Here is a 23,299-nt window from a genome sequence, read left to right as displayed (position 1 = left end):
ATTACTGATCTTCTTTCTACTTCGTTTTATCATTTCTTTACTTTCTGTAGGAGGGTAAGCATAACTTGTGTGATGTCTCGAATATGAAATAAGAACAACATCTCGATCAAACCACTTTCCAGAAGAAAATTGGAACATTGACAAAAGCACACATGTTTGTTGGTTGAATTACATGATACATGTTATACTCAGCGCTCATCACTCGATAATCAGTCATCTATATGCAGTGAAGATAATGTTGCGGGTAAAAATATTAGAAATCAATAAATAATACCATACAAGGTTAAGTTAGGTGTAGACTGCCACGTAGTTGAATTTCTAAAATGAGTTTAACAACTGTAAGAATATAATCATAAAACCCACAATACACACAACCAACAACATGCATCGTTGAACATGTGCGTGTTTTATTCTAATCACTTGTGTAAAAAAATACAATTCATTAGCAAAAGTAGCAACTATGATTTATGGCTTAACAAATGTGGAGCACAGTGTACAAATGTGTGGGACAGTGTATCTAGACAAGCCAGAAATTAACAATACATTCTATTGAATAGAATTCCTGCTAATGAAGAAGCTCCTCCCGGAGGATGTAATTTACGTAGCCTCTGCACGTACCTAAGTGTTTGGTTACATTTCCATAAAGTCCTTGAATTAGAGTTCATCTCTTATCTCCAAAAGAGCCATCTTTAATACAGAAGACATGCAGAACCATCGTGTGTGATTAGTGTCATAGTCAGTAAATATTCCCCGAGACTTATCGAAGGTGTTAAGAGGCCGCGTTAAACTTTGCACCTGTTTTTGACAATTACAAAAAGACTCATTTGAGTTGCAGGGCATAGGGACAGACCACCGGAACAGATCGGCTTGTTTATGCCCGAAGAGTAGTGCTGGTGTTGAAGGTTACGAACTGACCCTGGACACCAATTTGTGTTCCAATCGTGGTCGGTCGCCTGTTTTTTTTTGTGATCATTGTGTTCCGCCTTACTGAAAGTTTGACCCACCAATAGTTGGACCGTAACATCACCGTGGACCAACTGTGTATGACTACTACACATCTGGTAGAGCACGGACCGTAAACAATGCCCAACGCATGATTCATAGCTGCAGGAAGCATCGGCTACCTGTTGCGTATACGCAACGCAGTTGGTGTTTGAGTGTCCGCACGTGTTGAATGCTTTGAATTGGCACCATTCAAATGCACTCCGCAACGAGAAAAGGAAAGAAGGTGGTGTAGTCTATGAAGGCAAATGATACCAAACTTTACACGCATAAGTTACCGATGTCTGAAGGGGATGACCACGGTTTAGGAGGGCGGATGTGTTACGGTGTGTGTGTGTGTGTTCAGGCGCTTGTTGCGTCTTGGGAGAGTAGTGACATGCTCCCAAATGTAACCTAGTCCCTATCCATATGTGACTTTTTGCTTTTCGCGCCACACCACACCACTACGCTGGCCAGATCATGCGCCAACCGCGCTTTACATCTCTACCAGCTTCTAGTGTAAAACGCGTTCTCTGCACGAGACACAATGATGGGAGATTTGCGATGGGTGGTGTGTATAAAAAGCGAAAGCATCCCAGCAACGGGTGCGTAGTCGAGATCGAGCTACTACTGCGATCGCAAGTAGAATCGTCGAACCGTTGTGCTTGTCGGCACCAGTGCCAATACTTGTACTAAACTCCTTCAACTGAAACAGTGTTAAGTGTGCAAAAGGACAAAGAGAAACGTACAAAATGCTACGAGCTTCTGTAAGTGTTGCTGGGTGTAGTGAATGTGTAGTATTGTTTGTGCGTGATGTAACGAAAAAGCATTGTTCTATGTAATGCAATTGGTTAAAATGTCTTTTTGCAAGAGTTTTTTTTATCAGTCAATTTCATAACTTTTCTCAGAATGATAAAAAAATAACTAAAACAGAGATACAAAAATTCACAACGTAGATTTTCATCAGTCCAAAAAGATAAATTTTGTTTAAATAACAAGTAGTGTAGTATGTGGTTTCAGTAAGTCAATAAGTACACCGAAAAAACTCTTTGCACAAGATTAAGAAACTCATGTTATAATAAAAACTAAAGAAACACTATCATCAGTTTCTGTATTTCAACCTGGATGGTTTTAAATTTAAAATTTAGGTTGATCTTTAGAAAACGACCGTTACGGGTATAACAAACAACAATGGGGCATACATGATGCTTTAACTCAACCATTATTGAAATTATTAAACTGACCGTTTGGTACTGTTTGCTATTCATTTCGATTGATTGCTTTGCTTACAGGTTGTGTTACTCGTTTTGGTTGCGATTGTGTCTGGCGCGGCCGCCACCTTCGGATACGGACTGCTGGGTGGAACAGGTAATATTGATTGATTCACCGTGGTGAATTCGTATCTCCGTCGATTGTGTGTATTTTGATGAATTCGGTAGGAAAGCGATTTCCCACGGTGGCATATTTTTTTACGGGATGGTTGTTGTTTGATCTGCCCTGTATGTTCTATTGTGTAAGCTGATACCTTTCATGATATCTAGTGTGTCATTTTACGCATACGAATTGGCAGAACTTTCGTGAAGGGATTTTTATTCCCATAGGAAAATACTCAGAATCATATTAAATAATTAAAGAACTGGCTAACATCATCCCCGAAAATTAGTGATATTTTGGCTGGAAATCACGAGGTTTCACTTACGCGGAAATTCGAGATATTTTGCAGCCGTGTTCGGTCCACATTAACCGTGTATATCGGCCTGTATGTGTGTTTGTTCTATACCCACGAAACACTGAAATGGGTTGAATTAGTAAAATGGAAACAAATAATCGAATGAATCGAGTTAACTAGATGTTGATATTAAATTCTGTATTGTTTACTTAACACTCCCAGGGTATAATGGCGGTTATGGAGGTTATGGCGGTTACAATGGGTATGGAGGATACGGAGGATATGGAGGTGGATATCAGCCGTACGGCTATGGTTACGGTAAGCAGAATGCGTTAGACATAAGGTACGCTCAACCTCATTATAATAACTTTTGTGGTAAAAAAAAACAACACAGGATATCCTGGTAAATATGGCAGCTATGGAGGATACAACGGTGGATACGGTGGATACGGCGGTTACGGCGGGTACGGCGGATACGGTGGATATGGAGGATACGGTGGATATGGTGGCTATGGAGGAATTCGACCCTATTTCCGATAAAGGTTTGACCACTGTATCGTTACATCTTTAAGCATTCTAGTGTGTTAGGTTCCCTGGTTGCCTACAACATGTGATAAATCGAATCCCTTTTTTCGTAGTTTATGGTACGTCTTTCACTGAGTTAAAATAAAGTACCGTTTCAAACAAAACGCCACAAAAACTTGCATTGTCCACTTGCCGATTCAAAAGACGGGAACCACTTTCCTTAATAGTAATGTTACCTATAACGGGTTTCGGCCAAGTTTGCTCTTGATGCGGGGGCGATCCGTTTAATGGGTGAATTTGTTGGTCAAGGTCGCTCGGTCATGAATGGCGCAAGGCCAGACAGACGGACGGGATTTGCGGTATTTGAGAGTAACCGTGGAACTGAGATTTTAGCAGATTTGCTACAAATATTTGGTATGATGAAAACTGGACGAGAACTGGTTAAGAGCTATTTCAATAATAAAAACACACAAAACGAAAAATAAACGCACGTTTCTGGTTGTTCTACGGTTCGGTTCTGCGGTGGCTGCTGGCTTTACAGTTAATGTTTCCTATTGTTATTCTTTACCTTAATAAATAATTTGAAGATTGCTTTTACTGCAGTGTCCTGCTAGTAAATAAGTATTGTTAGCAATTACTATGAGGATTAAACATCACAGATGTATAGAATTGATGATATTAAATAGAATTGAAAACACTGAGTAGTCTTTCAATCGTCTAGATAAAATGGATACAATTTCTTCTATATCATCTATGTCGACACAAAATTTTAGACTAGATCGCTTAAACGCTTATTAACATATCTTTCGTACAACCATAATTGGCTTTCCAACGGACATGGTACTAATCTATAATATCACTCACAATATAGATAGCTCAACTTATTCAATCCTATTAATTGAAGAAATTTACAAGATTATCCTTCTGTTGTTCACAGGCGTGTAAGGTTTACATCAATGGGAGGGACTTATTACTTACTTACTTACTTATCCGGCGCTACAATCGCTTTGCGGCCTTGGCCTGCCTCAGGAGTGTCCGAAACCGCTCACGGTCTCGCGCCTTCGTCTGCCAGTCCGTTATCCCGGCCTTAATGGCGGACGCCTCCACGCCATCTTGCCACCTCAATTTGGGCCTACCACGCCTCCTCTGTCCTTGTGGACGGCCTAAAAAGACTTTACGGGATGGGTCGTCCGTTTCCATACGTACAACATGTCCAGCCCACCGGAGCCAAGCGAGCTTAATACGCTGTACGACAGTGAGGTCGCCGTACATCTCGTATAGCTCGTCATTATATCGGCTCCTCCATTGTCCTTCCACACATACGGGGCCAAGTATCCTTCTGAGCATCTTCCTCTCGAACGCGGCTAAGAGGGCTTCGTTAGATTTGGACAGTGTCCATGTCTCAGAGGCGTATGTGAGTACTGGTACTATATAGGTACTATATAGTCCCAGCTTCGTCCGTCGCGACAGGTTCTTTGAGGTGAACTGCTTTTTCAGGCTGTAGAATGACCGGTTGGCAGCCAGCATCCTTGCGCGCAACTCAGCTTCCATACTGTTGTCGTTGCTGACCTTTGACCCCAGATAGGTGAATTCTGGGACGACTTCAAAAGTGCGTTCACCTACTTCTTATAAGTAAATAGGTAGGGAGGGACTTATAATAGCTGAAAATCATTAAATACTCATTAGTGTAATGTTTTTAATGTCAGATTAAACTGAATAGTGTTCACTGATTATTTAAGTTTGCCGATTCAAACTACAATCATAATTTCTTTCAAAACGTTTCTTAACATCATACATCCTTATCGGTTGCGCTACACAACAGACATTGTGGTTTACATTGTGAGCAAACATAATTTATTTTAAAATATATGCTTCATACAGGTGTTGCGTGTTTAGCTGAAAACGTAACTATATACACATTCTACCAGTTTTGAACCCAAGAAAGCAAACGAACTTTACTTTGAAACTTAACAATATTCAACAATCTGTGTGTGTTTGTATGTGTGTTTGTGGTATCAATGGGCATTAATAAGTAGTACGAAAGAAAACTGTCGCCTCAAATAGATTAGATCTATTCTGCCATCCTTACACGTTTATAGCCGCTCGAAATTGTAATAACTCACTGTGCTAAGCGAAACTATACCATGGGCTACGATATACTTCACCGTTACAATGCCGTTCGCTTTATGATTTCGTTAGAATAATGAATCCATTATATTATTGTTCGGCTTCTTAACGTTCTCCATTAGCTTATCTACTGTTATTATACTGTATTGGACATGCACGCACGGAAACTTACAGTTCTTTTTTATACTTCCTCTCTCCCAAACGCACCGTAAAGGGAAACGACATTGTTTCATTAGATGCAAAAAGCAACTCTTCTTTTTTCGTTGGCATATACGCACACGATTTTTTTCTTAACTGGGAAATTGACTTTAATGCATAATGTGCAGGGAGGACTTTTATATCCATTTTTCCGTTGGAACATTCCATCCACAAAAAGTGGTTCATTTAGATTTCAAACCGGTAACTTAGTTAAAAATTCATACCAGTTGCAAATATGGGCTTATTTTGTGCCACAAAAGTAAGATGAAAGGATGCTTCATCTGCACCACCAAACTGATTACATGAAGGGATTACTTGATACTTTAGTAGCTTGAACAAACATGTTAAAACGGGACGTTAAACACTGGTCAAGATTAAAAGACCCATCACGCCAACATGCAATAGGAATTAATTTACTATTGCTGGGGAGCAAAAAGGGGATACAAAAATATACTCTCTTTATACGATTTGGATAAGAATAGAGTAGTAACCTTGCCAGCTATTTAGGTGCTGGATATTTTTGTCGTAAAATGATATTTTCAGCGTTCACAACGGAACGATTTACGAATAGATTTGCGTTTGTTTTGTTTTCACAGCGTTAATTTTCCACGAGTGACAATCGAACACATTCTGCTGCCATGTGTTCTGCGTACTGCGCCTGCTTAAAGCAACGGAAGCAATCGGGGGAAGTATCCAAACACAAAACTACAACAACTAACTCTCCATGGTGGATGAATCACTGATATAAGCAGTTCCAAAATGACCCGTGCAACAGGACTAGGGAAAGATTAGCTCGTAAGCGTTTTTTGTTGCTGCTGTTGTTGTACATTTTAAAGCCTGCACTCATCCGTTACACTAGCCGGACATACGGGCAATGTACCGAAATAATGTACTACAGTAGCACATGTCAACGATTTCTAATTTAAAACAGCCTCGAGATCCTGCAACGGGAACAAACGACGGAAGATACATGTTTTAAGGATGCTGTTTAATTGCACTGAAAAAAGAACATACATACGCTATTCTTCGATAGTGGTTAAGCCATTCCTCAAGCAGTTGAGCGACTAATAGTGGACGTTTGTGAAGCTTCTGCTGAGCGACGAGCAGTCCGCCCTCCGTTTCGCACACCTCCAGCCACTGGCGGAGTAACATTTCCTCGCGACCAATCTGTAAAAAGGAAATCGAAATTGCACATTTTAGTAAGCGCACATGCCTCTGCTAAAGTCAAGCAGGTCCCTGATGGTACCTCATTTTTCGTTAAAAAGTGAATTGGCAGTAGCTTCATCTCACAGTCCATCAGAGGCAGAAAGGTAATGTCTTCCCGGTCGTCGCGCGTTGCATCGATTCGCGAGTACGGTTCGGTCGGAACCAGTGCACTAAAATGACCGCGCGTATAGCCGAGTGCGATCGGTGAAGTGATGCAGAAGCTTTGCTCCCACAGCAGCGGCAGATAGACACCCTCGAAGCGGGCGAATCCAATGTCCTCTCCGCGGAAGCTCTTAACGTACTTGACACCGTACACGACGATCGGTCGGCGCATGATGTGTGCCAGGGCGAAAATGTGCAGCTGCTCTAGCGACGAGCCCGGGTGACTAGCCAGCGACAGCAGCGTGTTCCAATCCTTCTCCAGTTGCATCTCGGCCACGGTGTACTGGAGCAATGCCGCCTGGAACAGTTCATTCTCCTTCCAGCGGGGATAAAATCTGCAATTACATTGGATTGGTGTTAGTGCGATGCAAGAGGAGCTATTTACGCAGCTTACATGTGGCTGCATTGATGCAAACTATCGGCTAGCGCCCGCCGGAGAGTGTTATCGCGATCGAACACACCCCAGGTGGCCTGCATGACGGAATCGAGCAAGCAGTCGCCGGCACTTCGATTCCACAACACCATCAGCCGCGAACCCAACCGGTCGGTGATTTCGAGCGACCAGTTCAAGGCGGGCGGTGGCATTTCCAGCTGCTTCTGCGCATCCTTGTCTAGCAGCTCCTCGTACAGCTGCTCCTGCAGCACCAGCGGCAGCTCCTCGATGTCGGCCGGCAACGAAAACGTCGCATGCTCGTTCACAAACTGGCAGTTGAACGAAGCCTTCCGTATTCGGAGGGACTGGGCAAAGTGGCGGCGTATGTCGCTGGCCAGATCGGGCGCCACATAGGCCGGCACCCGCTTGATACCGGGTCCCGAGCCGGAAATTTGCGCCAACAGCAGCGGTAACATTTCATCCCGATGGAACCGTATAGCGAGATGAATCAGCGTGTGGCCCACATCGAATGCACAGTTGTTGCGACTGATCAGGAACGCTTCGGCCGAGGTGAGGGCTCGGCTCGGATCGCCGCCACACTCTAGGTACGCTTCCACCGCGCCGATATTATTTTCCGCAATGCCCACGCAAGCGTTCAGCCAATCCCAGTCCGGCTGCCGGCGCAGCAGCTGCAGGTAGCGTTCCTGCTTGCACGCATCCATATTGTTGATCGAGTCCGCATGGCCCACGAACTGTTGGTTGCGCTTGTTGTTCACCATAATGTTGCTAGCCACGTTGATGGTGTTTTCGTCGTGTTCGGGTGACGCTTTCGCTGCGGCCTGATTGCTTCTACTGCCCACCGTACTGGTGGTGGAATCACGAGGATGCAAGCACATCGAACACTTGAGCGATTTGGGCCAATTTTCGTACGTGCACACGGAGCAGAACCACTTCCCTGCGTTGACCTGGGAGCTGGCCACCGCTCGGCTCATAGTACTGACGGGCGAGGAGGACACTGGAGAGGGTGAGTGTTTGGCATCACTCGCACAGCCTTTACCGGTCGCCGGTTCGCCGTCGTTTGCGTTCGTCCCCAGACGCGAACTGGAACCGTACGAGCCGCCCGAAGCGGGCGAATTGTTCCGATTGCGCTTGCCGCTTCCTGCGCCGCTAGTTGAAACAATACCGTCCTCTCCGGGGCTAGGACCACTTCGGCAAATATTCATCGCGTTTAAATGTTCGCTAATGCTATCGTACTCGCTTATCACTTTCTGCTGTTGGTGGTTGTGGTGCTGCTGGTGATGATCCTGCTGGTCCTCCTTGCGCACGGTATCGCACTGCAGGCAGCGCCTGGTGTGGGGTAGGTTCAGGTAGGTGCACGCCGAGCATGGCCATCGCTGATTAGAGTCGAGCTCGGTGATCGAAGGCGATTTTACAGCCCCACTAGCGAGATTTGGGTTCGATCGGCTCGTCGCACTGAGCTGCTGCGTTGGACTAAGGCTGCGCACAACACCAACCGAAAAGAGAATGGAATAGAGTGGTGAGTGCGGGAGTGAAAGTTCATCATTCATGGAGGCCATGGAGGAACGCGCTTTGGGGCACAAGTAAGTATCGATACGTACCGAAATATGTCCTCCTTAAGCAGTGGTTTGGTACCCTTGCACATGATGCACTTAAGAGACAACGGGTAGTTCTCGTACGTACAGTATTCGCACACCCATTTCGGTTGCTGCTGGGGACATTGTTGCTCCTGCTGCTGTGTTTCATCTAGCGGCTGTTGTTGCTCTTGCTGCTGCTGTTGCTGCTGTACAGTTTCCTGCTCTTGTTGTTGATGATCTAGCTTGTTCGTAGACGACGAACCCGACATACTAGTAAGCCAAAAAGCACGTACTAGCGTTCCTCACCGGCAGCCAGTTGCGTTCGTTCGCGGATGCTGTCGTTCGTACGTTGTCAACCGGTTGCCAACTGCTGCAATCAATATAACAGAGGAATAGTACCGCAAATGAAGGGTTTAAGATTGCACACATAATTTGGGTAGCACGGGAACGATTTGGGTCAATAGGCTGCTTCAAGAACGAGTGCGTGTGATCTGTGTCTGGTGCAGCGTGTGTGTTTATATTGGGGCGAAAATAAACATCATCAACACTGGCTTGACAACGCGAAAGCTCAAAACAACTGATGTTTGCAAGTAAACAGAATAAAAAACAACCAACCAAAGGAAAATCTGTGCAATGTTAGTGAAATTCAGTAAGCCATGCGTCCGTTCATCGCTGCACGTATGGCTTTGGAGGAACTAACTGACCCGTTTGCTTTGGCGTAGCGAACAAAAATAGCACCTCAACGTACGGACACCAGCAGTAAGTAACCCGCTAATATCGAGCGTTATTAGCCAACACTTTTTCCTTCAGCTATTGTGCCATTCAGCGCCCAGCACAGTTGCGCCACCACGACGATTCACAGATTCGACTGCCAACAGAAAACACACCACCGGGCACGCGAAAGTACTGCGTTCACTAGAACTACTGGTTAAAGGAAAAAAGGGGAAACTTCACGAACACCTCGAATCCATGTAGTATTATTGCGATTCCGATGATTTATTTACGAAATCATCGTATTCATTCTGCTTTGGGACTTTTTCCTGTTTGTTGAAGGTTGACAGTTTACGTAATTTTGGCCCGGTGCAAATGCTACTGCAATTCACCGAGCGATTCAAGACAACAATGTGTAGGACAGCTGTTTTTCCGGTTCAAAATAACGGGTGAAATTAGTTATAATATTTTGTGAATTTGTATTTTACATTTCTTCGCGAATAGATTATTATTTTAAAAAAATATGCTAATACTTGAGAATTAAAGATTAAGGTTTTAAAACACCTTAAATGTTTTGAGAACGAATTTTTCTTATTAGTTTTAGTTAGTCTTTTTTGTCGAGAGAGGTTTGTGGAATAACCAAAATAATTGTGATGACTTAAATTTTTGTCGTTTATTTCGCACATTATGTTGTATTACAAATCATGTTTATTATTAAAATAAAGAATCGTTTTTACAACTGTCGGCTTCTTGTTAAAGGGTTGGCAACCCCTGGAAATAGCAAAGTCCGATGCAGATGTAAACAAACCGACATTTCAACTATTTTGACAATTTTTTTGCTGCCTGCCAGCTTCTTTGCAGAACAATCGACCCGGAAAGTGAATCTGTTGGCGAGGCTCCCGCAATCCTTCCGCAAACAATTGTGAAGCAAGATGGAAAATATATATTGTCCAAGAACGGAGAAAGTGATATCCGTATGGGATGCGTTGGCTGAATTTCAGAACGAACTGCATCCTGATCGTCTTGACAGGATAGTTGAGTCCGATCACGATATAATGGAAGCGATGGGTCTGGAGGGCAATATTGCAGAGTTCGATAAGCTGCTGGAATCGGTCGACGTGGGCCAACTGTCCAGCTCGAAAGATGTTCCCGTGAGAACGTTTCTCCCGCACAAGGTATGCTCGAGGCCGAAACCTGCGGAAACGCCGGCTAAAGCCGCCCACTTCAATTGTGTGCAAAGGGTAAACGCTCGCAAAAGTGTGAAGGATCAGCGCAATATAGACGTGAAGCTGCGATACAACCGGCACAAATACATGGAGCGAAAGCAGGACTTGGAAACGCGCAAGGATTTGACACCGTTCCGCGAAATGGTGCTGGTTGTACGGTTCTACGAGCCCTTCAAATACAAAGCAGGACGACGATTGGGCCACCCAAAGTTTAGTCAAGAGTATTACGTGCTTAGTTCACAGTACTTAACAGAACTGAAGGACAAAATTTTCTGCCACTGCGATGCGGGGCCGTTCTATGAGATAAGCGGGGATAGAACAGCGGAACCGATCGAGAAGCCACCGAAGTCGGGATTCTTTTTCGTTCACGACACGTTCTACAATGATTTCCGGGATGATGCAAATCATGACTACTCGGGGGTGATTCGGAAGTGGGCCGATCGTCAATCTTTGATTGGAGAGCTGAAGACGGCACGAATGGAAGATACACGCTTTGGAGATTTGAAATTTCGCTTGGGATATCCCCAGGTAAGTTCCAATTGGTTGCTTCATTGCTTACAAGACACTGACGATGACGTTTTATTATTTCAGATGTATCAGCACCAAGGAAATTGCGAGCATCTGTTCGTGATAAGCGATTGTCGATTGTTGGCGACAACAGACATTCTGACGCGATCCCGATATCCGTGGCTGAACTCTTACGGATTTTCTCGAGATGTCCCTTGCAACATCTGTGGCCACTGTCAGGCGCAATACATTGTACAGAACAGCACTCGACACATCTTCGATCCTGCCTACATTTGTGAAAATTGCCTTGAGACGTACCATTACACTGAGGATGGAGAGAAAATAGGATACTTCGAGCTGCACCGGTACACCCTCACGATGGTTCGTACTGAAGAGGACGCAGACAGCGAGGAAGCATCTACTTCACAATAAACTGCAACGTACATTGGAGATTTAATTTAACATTTATTGATTTTCGGCGTTATTGCGACAGACGACCGAACAGTGATCACTTATGCTTTTCGAGTTGGGCTCGTAGTTGCTGGTTGAAATCGTCCTCAACATTATCGTCGTCCCAGTTGTCCTCCCATACGCTTAGTTCTTCCTCGTCTTCCTTGTTACCGGCCCAGTCTGTCGTTGGAAAAGAAGGAGTTCCGAAGGCAATCAATGATAAATCTTCCGGAAGTCAATCGTGACCTCAACCAACCCAAATGGCGCTTACTGTGAACTAAACCAATCAACTATATACGTACCTTCGGCAGGAAACTCTTCGAACTCATCGTCTTCTTCCAGAAGACCGAGATCAAGCTTAGGTTTATCCTTGTTCTCCTTGTCCGACATGATGCTTTTTGGTGAATATTTTATTAAAACAACAAAATGATTCGTGCGGTACAATGAAGTTGCGTATTTTGGCGTACACAAATTTGACAGCGGTGACACGCTTGCTGCAAGGTTGGTAGGAAAGGTATGATTGGCTTCATGCGTTTCTTTATATATCTTGTACCAAGGAAATATTTCATTGAAATCGCATAGTGGAAGAAATGGCTGTTATTCGGCCATAATTTTTTTTTCAATTACAAAATTACAGTAAGTCCTTGAGATAGATTATAAATTTGATAGTTACTTGAGTAATTTGTACTGATTTTAGACCACGATTTTGTAATGCAACATAATGTATCTTTTAATCGAATTTTATTGATCATTCAGAAAGAATCATATTGAATTATAAAGAATTGGTTATCTTCACAGAATCACAGAAATTAATTTCTTGGGGTAGTTCCGTGGTACAGTACTCAAGTGCCACAAATCCACTACGGCCTAGGTCTATGAACATGTTGCGGTCACATTCAGTGTTGCGAACGGTGACGTTCATCGACATAAAATTGTAAACATTCATTCGATTTGAAGCTTCCAATTCCCATCTCTCTCTGTCATTTGACATTCCCGTCAAAAAATGTCATTTGACATGAAGACATTTTCAAGATACATTCATTTGACATTCGCCAACCTGTATGAGTAGTGAACTGTGTCGTATAGCAAAACGGCCGTATTCATGTCAAACTACAACAGAGCGTGCGGTGCAAAGGCTTTCATTTCACTAGTTTTTGCTATTTCACTAGAATCCCCATATTCAGCGACGACCCAAGTGCCACAAATCCACTAAACGACCACTAAACGGCTTCTAAACGACTCAAGTTCTCTACCTAAACGGAATATAAAAAGACTTCGTTTAGCAGACGGCAAACGACTCATGCATTCTAAAAATAGCGAAAAGCTGGTGGCGCTCTCTGTTGGTGGGATACCCCAACCAGTTGAGCTTCATCGCTTGGAGGAGAGCTTTCTCATTTCCACTGTACTGTTGTATGGTTTCGCATTGAAGTTATGCATCGCTAGAACTAGAACGGCGATACGATTGTTTAAATACTAAACTCCAATGTAAACCACTAGCACTGAAGCAAGAGAGATTTCAGTTATGGACGTTGGTGTTAATACCCACGTATCTGACCCCACAACACCATTCTTATAGATTTTTGCTCGGAAAGTTAGAAGGCTATATAGGTAATAATAAGATGAAATTTGTCAAAACACATTGCAAGAAAGGACAGTAATATAATGATGAGTTGTAATACGCCATCTATCTATGAAGCAAACAAGAGAAGCTATGATTTTTCGAATTTTTATATTCGATTTTCCAGTCGTTTAGGCTTAATCTGTGGCGCTTGAGTTGTAGCTTTTTAATTTCAAGCATCGATTTTTAGCGTGCCAAAATTTGGCTATTTGGGACATTAATTATCTAGAGAAAACTTTAATCTTTAAACTTTCAATCTTTAAATTAGAATATCAAAAATAGCGGAAATCCTAAACCTGCTCTAATGATCTGTAAAAAGTGTATCTTTGAAAACATTTGTAAACATGAAGTTTATACGGAATATTATAACATAAAATTAAAGGATATTTTTTAATTGTGAGGGACATTTAAATTACCCTGTGCTACTGGTATAAAAAGGATTTTTGATAATTATCTTGCTATAAAACCAATCTAAGAACATTTTATAGGCTGCTTATAGCAACTTTCGAACAGCAAAATATCCTTTTCTGAATGTGAGATGAACTGTAAACCGTTCTTCAAAAATCAAAATGAAATTTGTCAGAAAAGCTTTGTTAAAATTTCTAAAACATGCACAACGAGTATTTTTCCTAAAATATCCTTAAATTAAGATAATTCAACTAGAAATATTTTTTATATATGTGTATTATTTTAATATATATATATATATATATATATATATATATATATATATATATATATATATATATATATATATATATATATATATATATATATATATATATATATATATATATATATATATGCCGGTCTGGTGCTACAGTCGTCAACTCGTACGACTTAACAACATGCCCGTCATGGGTTCAAGTCCCGAATAGACCGTGCCCCCATACGTAGGACTGACTATCCTGCTATGGTAATAAAAAGTCACTTAAAGCCAAGCTCATTTTCACTAGTGTGTACAGGGCAGGCCTTGACCGACAGCGGTTGTTGTGCCAAAGAAGAAGAGGAAGATATAAATATATATATATATATATATATATATATATATATATATATATATATATATATATATATATATATATATATATATATTATATATATATATATATATATATATATATATATATATATATATATATATATATATATATATATACATTCTATATAAATTTTATAAGCGTATTTTAAGGACATCTCTGAGCATTTGACTGGGTATATATTGCAAAGAGCAATCTAGTAAAATTTCTCTACTCTTCTCAATCAATTTAGTAAAAAAAATAGTGTTAGCCTGTATATGCTGTAGACCTTCCGGAATATTGCTTTAAGATGAAATATAAAATGAGAATAGTCCAATTATTACCATATTCATATTTTTCCTACTTACCTTTACTAGTAATAACATTTTAGTTGTTTTACTTACACAACTATCATATTTCTAAACCAAATAGAATATCGCATCAAACATTAAATCTAATAATAATAGACGCTAATGATCATCATGAAACATCTTCTCAGCTTTCATTTTTTAATCTTTTTTTTTCTTAAAATCAGTTGATCGAGATTTTAGAAAAATGTTGGCTAAATGTCATCAGGAGCAGGAATTATCTGTTATACACCAAAACCCAATCAACAGCTTACATAATCGAATTGTTTCAATCACCACAGATATGTTTGAATAAAGGTTCCATGCAAGCATGGGATATGGTGCGTCAAGCGTAGTGAATCTTGCTTTACTTTGCGATGCAATTGCCGACTTGGGGCTCTGAATACCTCGCCGGAAACTATTGTTTACCATATGCCTGATGTAGAACCGATCGTACCATATTCCCGGCATGGTGGCAGATGATTTCCGCAACGAGAAACAACTTTCGCCAACTCAATTTAGGTTTTACGGACTGCGGAACTCGAAATCGACAAACTTGGTGCCCGTGGCAAATCACACCGTCGCGCACGGAAAGCTGCTAGAGTAATGGCAGCGGTTAGTCTCTCTGTCCGTATTGAGCGTAAAAACTCATTTCCGAAAAATGATCAACCATTTCCCAATTGCCGTAGCCTCCCTGACCAGAGGTGTAGCGGGCAGCCGACCCCGTGGCAACGGTATGGTATTAATTGTTTTATGTTCCTCAATAAAAGTTTACGACCAAACTCTGGCCTTTTCTTAGCCACCAGCCGGACGAACGAATTGCAATTTTTCCAGTCCCCCTGCAATCAGCAATGTGTTTCCCGAAAACGGTTCACTCCTATATGGCGCAGGAATTATACCGATCCGGTGTTAGTCTTTCGTTCATTTTGAAATAAGTGAGACGGGGCAATTGCTGAAATGCGAGTTGTTTTTTTTTTTCAAACAGGAGGTTGTACATTTTTGATAGAAGTTTTTCGCAACACTTATCCTATTAACAATTGCTTTTATGTATTGCAGAGGAAACAAAGCAAGAGAGAAGGAATTCTATGCAAGTTTTTTTTCCATACTGCAATCATTATTTAGTCCCCTAGATACGCGGTACCTCTTATGCGAGGATTCGGAGAAAGGCGGTTTTTTTTGTTCAGGAGTAACGGTCCAAAAAGGCCGTATTGCTTAAGGCGGTTTTATAAATTTAATAATTCCTTCCTTTGACAAACTTGACAGGTTCTGCCAGTTGAATAAGTATGGTACGATCGTATAGTAGTTTGTTGCGAAAAAAAAAACAAAAAATGGCGGAGTATATTCTCAACAGTTACAGATACAGCTGTAATGTATAAATGTTTTTTTTTTTTGTTGAGTGGTCAGATTGATGTTTTACATCTATAACGATAATATGTTCAATTTGTTCTAGCATTTTTTTCATCTCCGAAACGATTATTTATTTGCAAATACTTAGGCATATTCAATGAAAAAGTTGCATAGCAGATATTTCGTGTAAGTGCGAGTAAGTCGATGGGCCGCATTATAATTATTAAGCGAGGATCCTCTGTACAATAGCATTATAGAGTGAAAAAGACAAAAGAAAAGAAAAATTTATGAGTAAAACATTTTACGGCGACTACTTTTTAAGCCCAGTTCAACTTGGGGCAACTCGCGGGGAAATGTTTTCTTTCGTCGAATTTCCTTTAGACAAAAGTCTGAATATAATTTTTTCTCTGAAATTTCTATCAGCTACAATTATGCCGTTCTTACTACGCAAAACATACATCTTCGACATACTTGATAAAAATATATCTATCTACAAAAGCCTATTTAATTATATGCATATGCCTTCTCATACAATAAAAACACAACCACAAAGCCTAGTAAAATGTCACCCAAAAGCACACGCTAGCAATATTCATAGCAGAACAGCAATCCTGATAAAAAATTAAGATCTACACCGAAATAAAATCCTCCTTTTCTGAGTGTCCGAACAGTACCATTATGTTGTCGTGGCACTTCGAATCGAGTGATTTTAAATCAACCTCTGCGGGATAAGAGGAAAAGCGAATATACTTAATGCATACAAGTAGCAGTAGTTAGTTATGCTTGTTTTAATTCAGTTAAGCAACAAAGAAGAAACTGAAAGTGGTAAACCGGAACTGCTGTGCATTAACCAAAACGCTGTGTGAAAGAAGCATGTTGCCTTGTAGAATGACTGGTTTTACAAGTGAAAAGTAGCAACAATTGTTCAATCAGATACAACCAAATCGCTTGTCGGTATTGTCGTTTGTTTAATTATCGATCGTGGAATACATTTTCACGTCGAACAAAGTATGTACATTTTAGCAACACTGCTCAGAAGCTTGCACTTCCTCGCGTTGTTGTTGCATTAAAAATTGAATTGAACGTGCACTCAAAATACATCACATAACATGTTTCGCTTGACCGATTTCTTCACCGGGATGGAGTTTGTTTTGGAATCGACTATCAGATCACGTGCTGCGTGGACACGCGCAGGAATTCGAACACACTCACAATGTTGCGTATTTCCGCCACCGAGGTGCGCAAACATGCCAACATTTCAGCTCTTCCGCGGGAACGGGAAACAATTTTGACCACGTGTCATTATCCCTCCGGCGAAAGGCCGGAAACCGAGTAGAAAGATGGAGATTTTTCATTCCATCTATCCCCTCGCCCCACGCTCCCTTTGTGTTATTCTGAAAGTTTCAAACAAAATGGCCCTGCATGTGGGTCCACGGTAAAATGTTAGACATCAATCATAAACCCACCACTGGCACAATCGGACCGACATGGAGGAACCAGCAAAACCGGCAACATGGCCCCATTTGAGGCGGAACCTTGCGGAACGTGAACGTGGAGGGGTATCTGGCAGTATTGTGCGGGAATTCGGTTCGCTCGATTCGCTCGCGCTGAATTATGTAGACACGAACTGTGGCACAAATGTTGCGAAAGTACGAATTCATGTTCCGAAATTTAGCCCGCGGGACGAGCGCGGTATGTTCTTTGGTGTTTTTTAAACGCATCCTCTCATGTTTATCGTACACCTCGTCACGTGCTCCTAGAAGCTAGACGGGGTTGGTCATGGTTCGATGGGGGATATCCGGGATTTTATTTAATTCTTTGCTTGGTGTTTGGTCGGGCGTTATTGTTCGTATAAATCATGTGTGCATGATTCGTCAAAAAGTACCGGGCGCCTCCATCGGTGAATAATGTTTTTTGGAACACGTATAGCATGTTCATTGGGGGTTTTGAACGTTCATTTTTCCAATTGAAATGTATGATATTTTTGAACTGATTATAAGCTCATTGTTTATAAACATTGGTGATAAAGATTACTTTACGTCATACGAGTATAGTAGATCTGAAACCAATACAAATTATGAATATACAACATGTTTAATATTACATTCCATTGTTGATAACCTTGTGGATGGAGGTTATGTGGAGGTAAAAGTGCTTATTTATTTAATTATTTATTACTGCATAAAATCCTCGGTGGCTTAACAAGTAAGTTTCAACAACATGATGTAAACTTTCGCAAGCAGTAAAAACTCCCTGAAAGGAAGTCCTGCTGCTACCCTGGATGAAAAACAACATGTTGATGAATTTGTTTCAAAATACAGATAATGTAATACACGAGAGGCGTCATACTCACAAAAATACAGTATTTGATGCAAACGTTGTGTTGGAATATCCCGAATGAACTTAGCATTTAATTATAAACACGTAAAATGACAGGAGATTAACGAAAGTATATATTAGGAAATGAGATTATCTGGTATATTGATCATAGAACTTCAGAAGCATCTTTTGTGTGTTTAAATCTTTGCTAATAATAGTAATAAATGTAATGAGGTTATACAAATCAGAGCTTCGTGGTTCACCTGGGCCGCAACACGCTGATTTTATCTTTCAATTATAAATATACATTCAGACATCGTATTGGGATTTTTCTTTCGTACATTATTCTATAATTAAAATTGTACCTATTCAAATTACAAATTTACCCTAACAAAAAAAATGTTCTGAAATATAAACCAAAATCAATCTTTTTTACATGTCATTCTCGTTTTACCTCAAGAATAATTGTTGTAATAACCCCGAGAAGCAATGGCCAAAGATGAGTAAAAAATCGAGGTCAAATCAAAGTTTTCTGATGTTTTTATACAATACAATATACAATAATTTATCAATGAAAATTTATTAAAACATAAAAATTGATTCAATCATCCAGAAATTAGATGTAATAACAGCACCGCTCGTTATTCATACCAAACAAGCTTCAACATTTACAATCCAATTATACTCAGTTTTATTTATTTAATTGAGTTCTACCACAAAATACCTCGAATATAGAAACTATACCATTATTGCGGGTATATAAAAGCCATAAAATAGAGGTTTCGTCAACTTCTTGTGCCTCATGATAAAAAAATTGTTTTGGGAACGATAAAATGCATTTCAATAGCAATATATTGGAAAAGCAAATAATTTCTTCCTTGATACTTTAAAGTCATGTATATGTCAGAAATTATACCACTTACACAAAATTGATTAATTATCTAAAACTAAATCTAACAAATTTAGAATGAAATATAACTATGACGATAGAAATCAAACAAATTGTTTTGGTAATGTTACTTTATTTGCACTGCGAAAAAAACCAACACATAATGGTTAAATGCAGTGAAACGCATTTGAATCATTTTGAATCCACTAACCGCACGGTGGTTTCATGGGAGATAAAATGTTATTCATTGGCAAATGTTGGCGTGAAAGCACATAAACACACAATATGTGCATTATGATGCACTGCATAATAAATAACACTCATCTCGGTGGATAACTTAGTGGGTAGGTATGATAGGATCGCACAAAAATGTCAAAGTAAGAGTACAGCGTTCATAAAGCCGAGAGTGGAAGGAAGGTGAGGACGACGTAGGGAACACAAATAACGGTTGGCCACAGTTGTTTTCCCCGTGTTTGATTGTTCTATGTTTTACCATCCCAAAGTTCAGACCTGCTGACACTTCCATGTGTCGGACGATAGTTTATAACGAATGGGGAGGTTATACTTTATTTGTCGTGTCGCGCACCAATTCACAATGGGCATTTGCCGGGATGAAATTCAAAAAATCAACTTTGTAATAGCGCAATTCCAAATAATAGGTTTTAATACTAAGGGTTAAGCTAAGAAAAATACCAAATATGAGCTCTTTATCTTTTCTGGTTTTCTATAAAAACCTTTCAAAGTCGAGATTTGTTAAAAAAACGCAGAATTTTTTTCACTTTTTTGGAAAACTTTGAACCTTTGTAACTTTTTCAAATATGAACCGATTTTGATAAGTTTAGACATTTTAAAAAGGATATTTGGTCAGCTTTAAAAATACATTAAAGATTTTGAGTTAAGTTTATTTTTTGCAAAAATATACGATAATAACTGAAGAAACTTCCTAAAAAATTTCATCATTTTAATTTTTGACATGATGCCATTATGAAAGTGGCGTAGAGTGGCGTTGTCTCATATATGTCACATAATAATGTAATATATATACTATCAATCTGTGAAGAAATATTCTGCGAAAGTTTGCGAACGCGAATTTTATTCAAGTTTTTTCACATCAACTTTTTCTAAAAACAGACACATACGCAACTAGGCGGCTCCATAGGAGCCTAGTAGAGCGTATTTAGTGTATTCCACAAAACTATATTCTACGTGATTTTAATTTCCATTACGAAGCTGTGTATCTTAGTTTCAGCTAATGTACTTATCTAAAATGTAAATTTCTATTCTAACCTAACTTTATTATTAAATATAATGAAGCAAATCAGAACCAAATAACTTTTGGTCCTACTCCAGATTATCGACGGAATGCACCAGCATCTATTGGCGTTTTGGGAGAAGAAACTCCCAAAAGTGATGACAAACTAAATATAAGGATAGAGGGGAGTATGCTACAAAGAATATTTTGCAAGAAAGAAAATGCATCCAGAAGGACATTTTGTATAATGAGCTGTATTCCTCTGATTCGTTAACCAATTCAATATCAGTAGCTACACGCACTAAAACAAAGACAGAGTTTAACTTTACAAATGAAGTAAATACTTTGTTTGTAGCTATTGTTGAACTCTGATTTTTTCGGATAGTTGTAAAACCAAGAACATACAATGTTTAGTTTTATCACCCCTTCTGAAGGTAGTACAGGACTTGGAAAAGTATAGAATGAATATTCAAAGACAAACAATATGAGCTGCTTTTCATTATGAATTTGGGAAGTACTTTATTTCAATGTACCTGCTCTATCTAATTATTTAAATGCCTTTATTCATGTCTTTAGAAATGAGAACTAGACGTCAGGAGCTTGTAATAGCATCCACCTAAGTTGTGTATGTCAAATTTTAATATTTGTACTACCTATGAGTAAAAGTGATGAAAATTAGCTACAACTGTCCTGTACAAAGCAGAAAATTATATCTTATTCAAAATTATTATGTTTTGTTCATATATTATGAAACATTACAGTATATTTTAATATGGTTTATACTATTAGAAACAACAAATACAAGAAAAAAACACACAAAATTAATAAAATTAAGCAAAGGTCCCTTAAAACACTATTTTATGTAGCGCCACCTGGTGGTATGGATGCGAACTACATATAAAATGTTATTTACTATCATCATCTTTACTACAAACGATAAAAACTAACAATTTCTGTAAAAATAATTTTATCCCGAAATTTGTTCTAAACTGCCCATTGTGCAATTAGGTAATTTCAAATATAAAAAAACTAGATTTAGAAAATTGTGTCGTAAAAGTATTACAATCTAACAACTTTAAAACCTTCAATTCTCTAATTCCTTATTTTTTTTAGCGAGCCGGAATTTGTTAAAGTGTTCTGATTGATTCGTACAAATTTCAGGAATCTTTTAAAAGGTACCTTGCAAAATTCTAAAAATCCGTTGAGCATGTGCTTAAAACACAAAAAAACAACAACCTCTTCCAATTAAGCTAAAAGGGATCACATTCGCGCGTACATCTGCCCATAGCTCGTGGGCCCAACCAGACACACGACCGAACCATCCATTCCATTTGATTTTTCTCCCATTCGTATGGATGTTTGGACGATTCCAGCCAACGGGGATAAAAGTAGCTACTAAATAAATCAGCGGAGGATGAAACGAGAAGAAAGCAACAGCAAGGGATACACAAATCGAGGAAGAGATAGAAAGAGAGAAAGAGAGAGAGAGAGAGAGAGAGGGAGAGAGAGAGAGGCAAAACAAAAATCGTACAAGGCTACCGGAGTACCGTTAGTGTGGTCAAATAAATCTTATTAATTGGAATCCCTCGCGTACCCTCTATAGACACCAACACATGCCCACGGTGCACTTCACGTGATAAGAGCGAACTTTACGTTTTTAATCCCATTTAAAAGTGGCAGTGGTAATGGAGGGATTAAGTCTGTGCATGCGTGGAAAGGAGATACATATAGAGGAAGGAACAGTGTATGCGCGATGGGATATATGATTGCTGCAACGCTATGGCGGTTTCCAAAAAGGAGGCATAGAAGAAGAATCGAGAAATCAAATCACGCTACCCCGACATGAGAAGATCGATTGGTTTATGCCTTCCGTCCCGCTGGCTGCGAATAGAAGACATTTTACCTAACGGCGTTTTTAAAATGGTCATGCCACAGGCTTTTATGATGTGATTTTAAATGACAAAGGTGATTAGATTTTTTTACGAAATAAAGTAAATAAGGATGCCACCAAAAAATTGTACTTTTATTTTCTTTGTTGCATTAGAATTATTTAAAATTATGGTTCAATTCGTTTTTTAATTGTATCGTAGTTTTTTTTTCAATATCATTAAATAAATATCAACAAAAGTTTCAATTGCAGGCCAAAAAATCATTTGCATAGATCTAGGTTATAACCTATAGTTTAAATTTATCGAAGAAATGAAAAACATGAATACAGCCGTTGCCGTCAAATTTTGGCCGTAAGTCATGTATTTGTGTCTCGTAGCCGTCAATTTTTGACAGTGTGCATCAATTTTTGTCCCGAAGGCGTCAATTTTTGACAGTGCGCATCAATTTTTGTCTCGAATGCGTCAATTTTTGTCAGTGTGCATCATTTTTGTCTCGAAGGCACACATTTTTGTCTCATGGTCACGAATTTTGTCTCTTGGTATTTTTTCGTTATTTTAATATTTTAATAATTGCAGAATGCACAACAAGATTAGAGCGGTTATACAATGCAAAGGAATTAATTCAGGAAATTTGTTTATTTCACATAGTGTTATGTCTTATTTATAATAATATCAAAACAATTTAGAAAAGATTAATTCTCGATTATTTCTTCATTTTGGCATCGTGGCAAATCTTCTTCTTCTTTTGGCTCAACGAACGTTGTCGATCAAAGCCTGCTTGTACCACAACTTGTGGGCTTGGCTTTCAGTGACTTATGGATTACCCCCCATAGCAGGATAGTCCATCCTACGTATGGCGACACGGTCCATTTTGGGCTTGAACCCATTA

General features: G+C 39.8%; 4 protein-coding genes across 8 annotated transcripts; 2 read left to right on the top strand and 2 right to left on the bottom strand.

Moving 5' to 3' along the window:
- The first annotated feature begins 1,388 nt into the window (after positions 1-1,388).
- On the top strand, positions 1,389-3,706 carry LOC121602088 (neuropeptide-like protein 31). Of its 2 annotated transcripts, XM_041930854.1 has the most exons (4): positions 1,410-1,748; positions 2,274-2,349; positions 2,873-2,968; positions 3,045-3,696. In XM_041930854.1, exons 1-4 carry the CDS (start codon positions 1,734-1,736, stop codon positions 3,188-3,190), a joined length of 333 nt encoding a protein of 110 aa, XP_041786788.1. In that variant the 5' UTR covers positions 1,410-1,733; the 3' UTR covers positions 3,191-3,696. The 2 variants fall into 2 exon arrangements, with proteins under 2 accessions (XP_041786789.1, XP_041786788.1); XM_041930855.1 differs by lacking the exon at positions 2,274-2,349 and having other exon boundaries at positions 1,389-1,748; positions 3,045-3,706.
- Positions 3,707-5,398: 1,692 nt separating this feature from the next.
- Positions 5,399-9,906, bottom strand: LOC121602085 (ubiquitin thioesterase trabid-like). Of its 4 annotated transcripts, none has more exons than XM_041930847.1 (6): positions 9,541-9,906; positions 8,861-9,206; positions 7,263-8,738; positions 6,747-7,203; positions 6,515-6,667; positions 5,399-6,441 (listed from the first exon to the last, which is right to left on the bottom strand). In XM_041930847.1, exons 2-6 carry the CDS (start codon positions 9,103-9,105, stop codon positions 6,418-6,420), a joined length of 2,355 nt encoding a protein of 784 aa, XP_041786781.1. In that variant the 5' UTR covers positions 9,106-9,206; positions 9,541-9,906; the 3' UTR covers positions 5,399-6,417. The 4 variants fall into 4 exon arrangements, with proteins under 4 accessions (XP_041786781.1, XP_041786783.1, XP_041786784.1 ...); XM_041930849.1 differs by having other exon boundaries at positions 8,861-9,203; XM_041930850.1 differs by having other exon boundaries at positions 6,519-6,667; positions 9,541-9,905.
- Positions 9,506-11,742, top strand: LOC121602086 (snRNA-activating protein complex subunit 3-like). The gene is made up of 3 exons (XM_041930852.1): positions 9,506-9,595; positions 10,398-11,301; positions 11,365-11,742. The coding sequence occupies exons 2-3, from the start codon at positions 10,480-10,482 to the stop codon at positions 11,710-11,712; spliced, it is 1,170 nt and encodes a 389-aa protein (XP_041786786.1). The 5' UTR covers positions 9,506-9,595; positions 10,398-10,479; the 3' UTR covers positions 11,713-11,742.
- On the bottom strand, positions 11,726-12,251 carry LOC121602087 (26S proteasome complex subunit SEM1-like). The gene is made up of 2 exons (XM_041930853.1): positions 12,033-12,251; positions 11,726-11,910 (listed from the first exon to the last, which is right to left on the bottom strand). Exons 1-2 carry the CDS (start codon positions 12,118-12,120, stop codon positions 11,789-11,791), a joined length of 210 nt encoding a protein of 69 aa, XP_041786787.1. The 5' UTR covers positions 12,121-12,251; the 3' UTR covers positions 11,726-11,788.
- Positions 12,252-23,299: the final 11,048 nt, after the last annotated feature.

This window comes from Anopheles merus, unplaced genomic scaffold (assembly GCF_017562075.2).
Source record: "Anopheles merus strain MAF unplaced genomic scaffold, AmerM5.1 LNR4000292, whole genome shotgun sequence".
In the NCBI taxonomy this organism is placed as follows: Eukaryota; Metazoa; Arthropoda; class Insecta; order Diptera; family Culicidae; genus Anopheles; species Anopheles merus.
The sequence above is the reverse complement of the archived record's forward strand: the minus strand, read 5'-3'. Positions and strand labels throughout refer to the sequence as shown.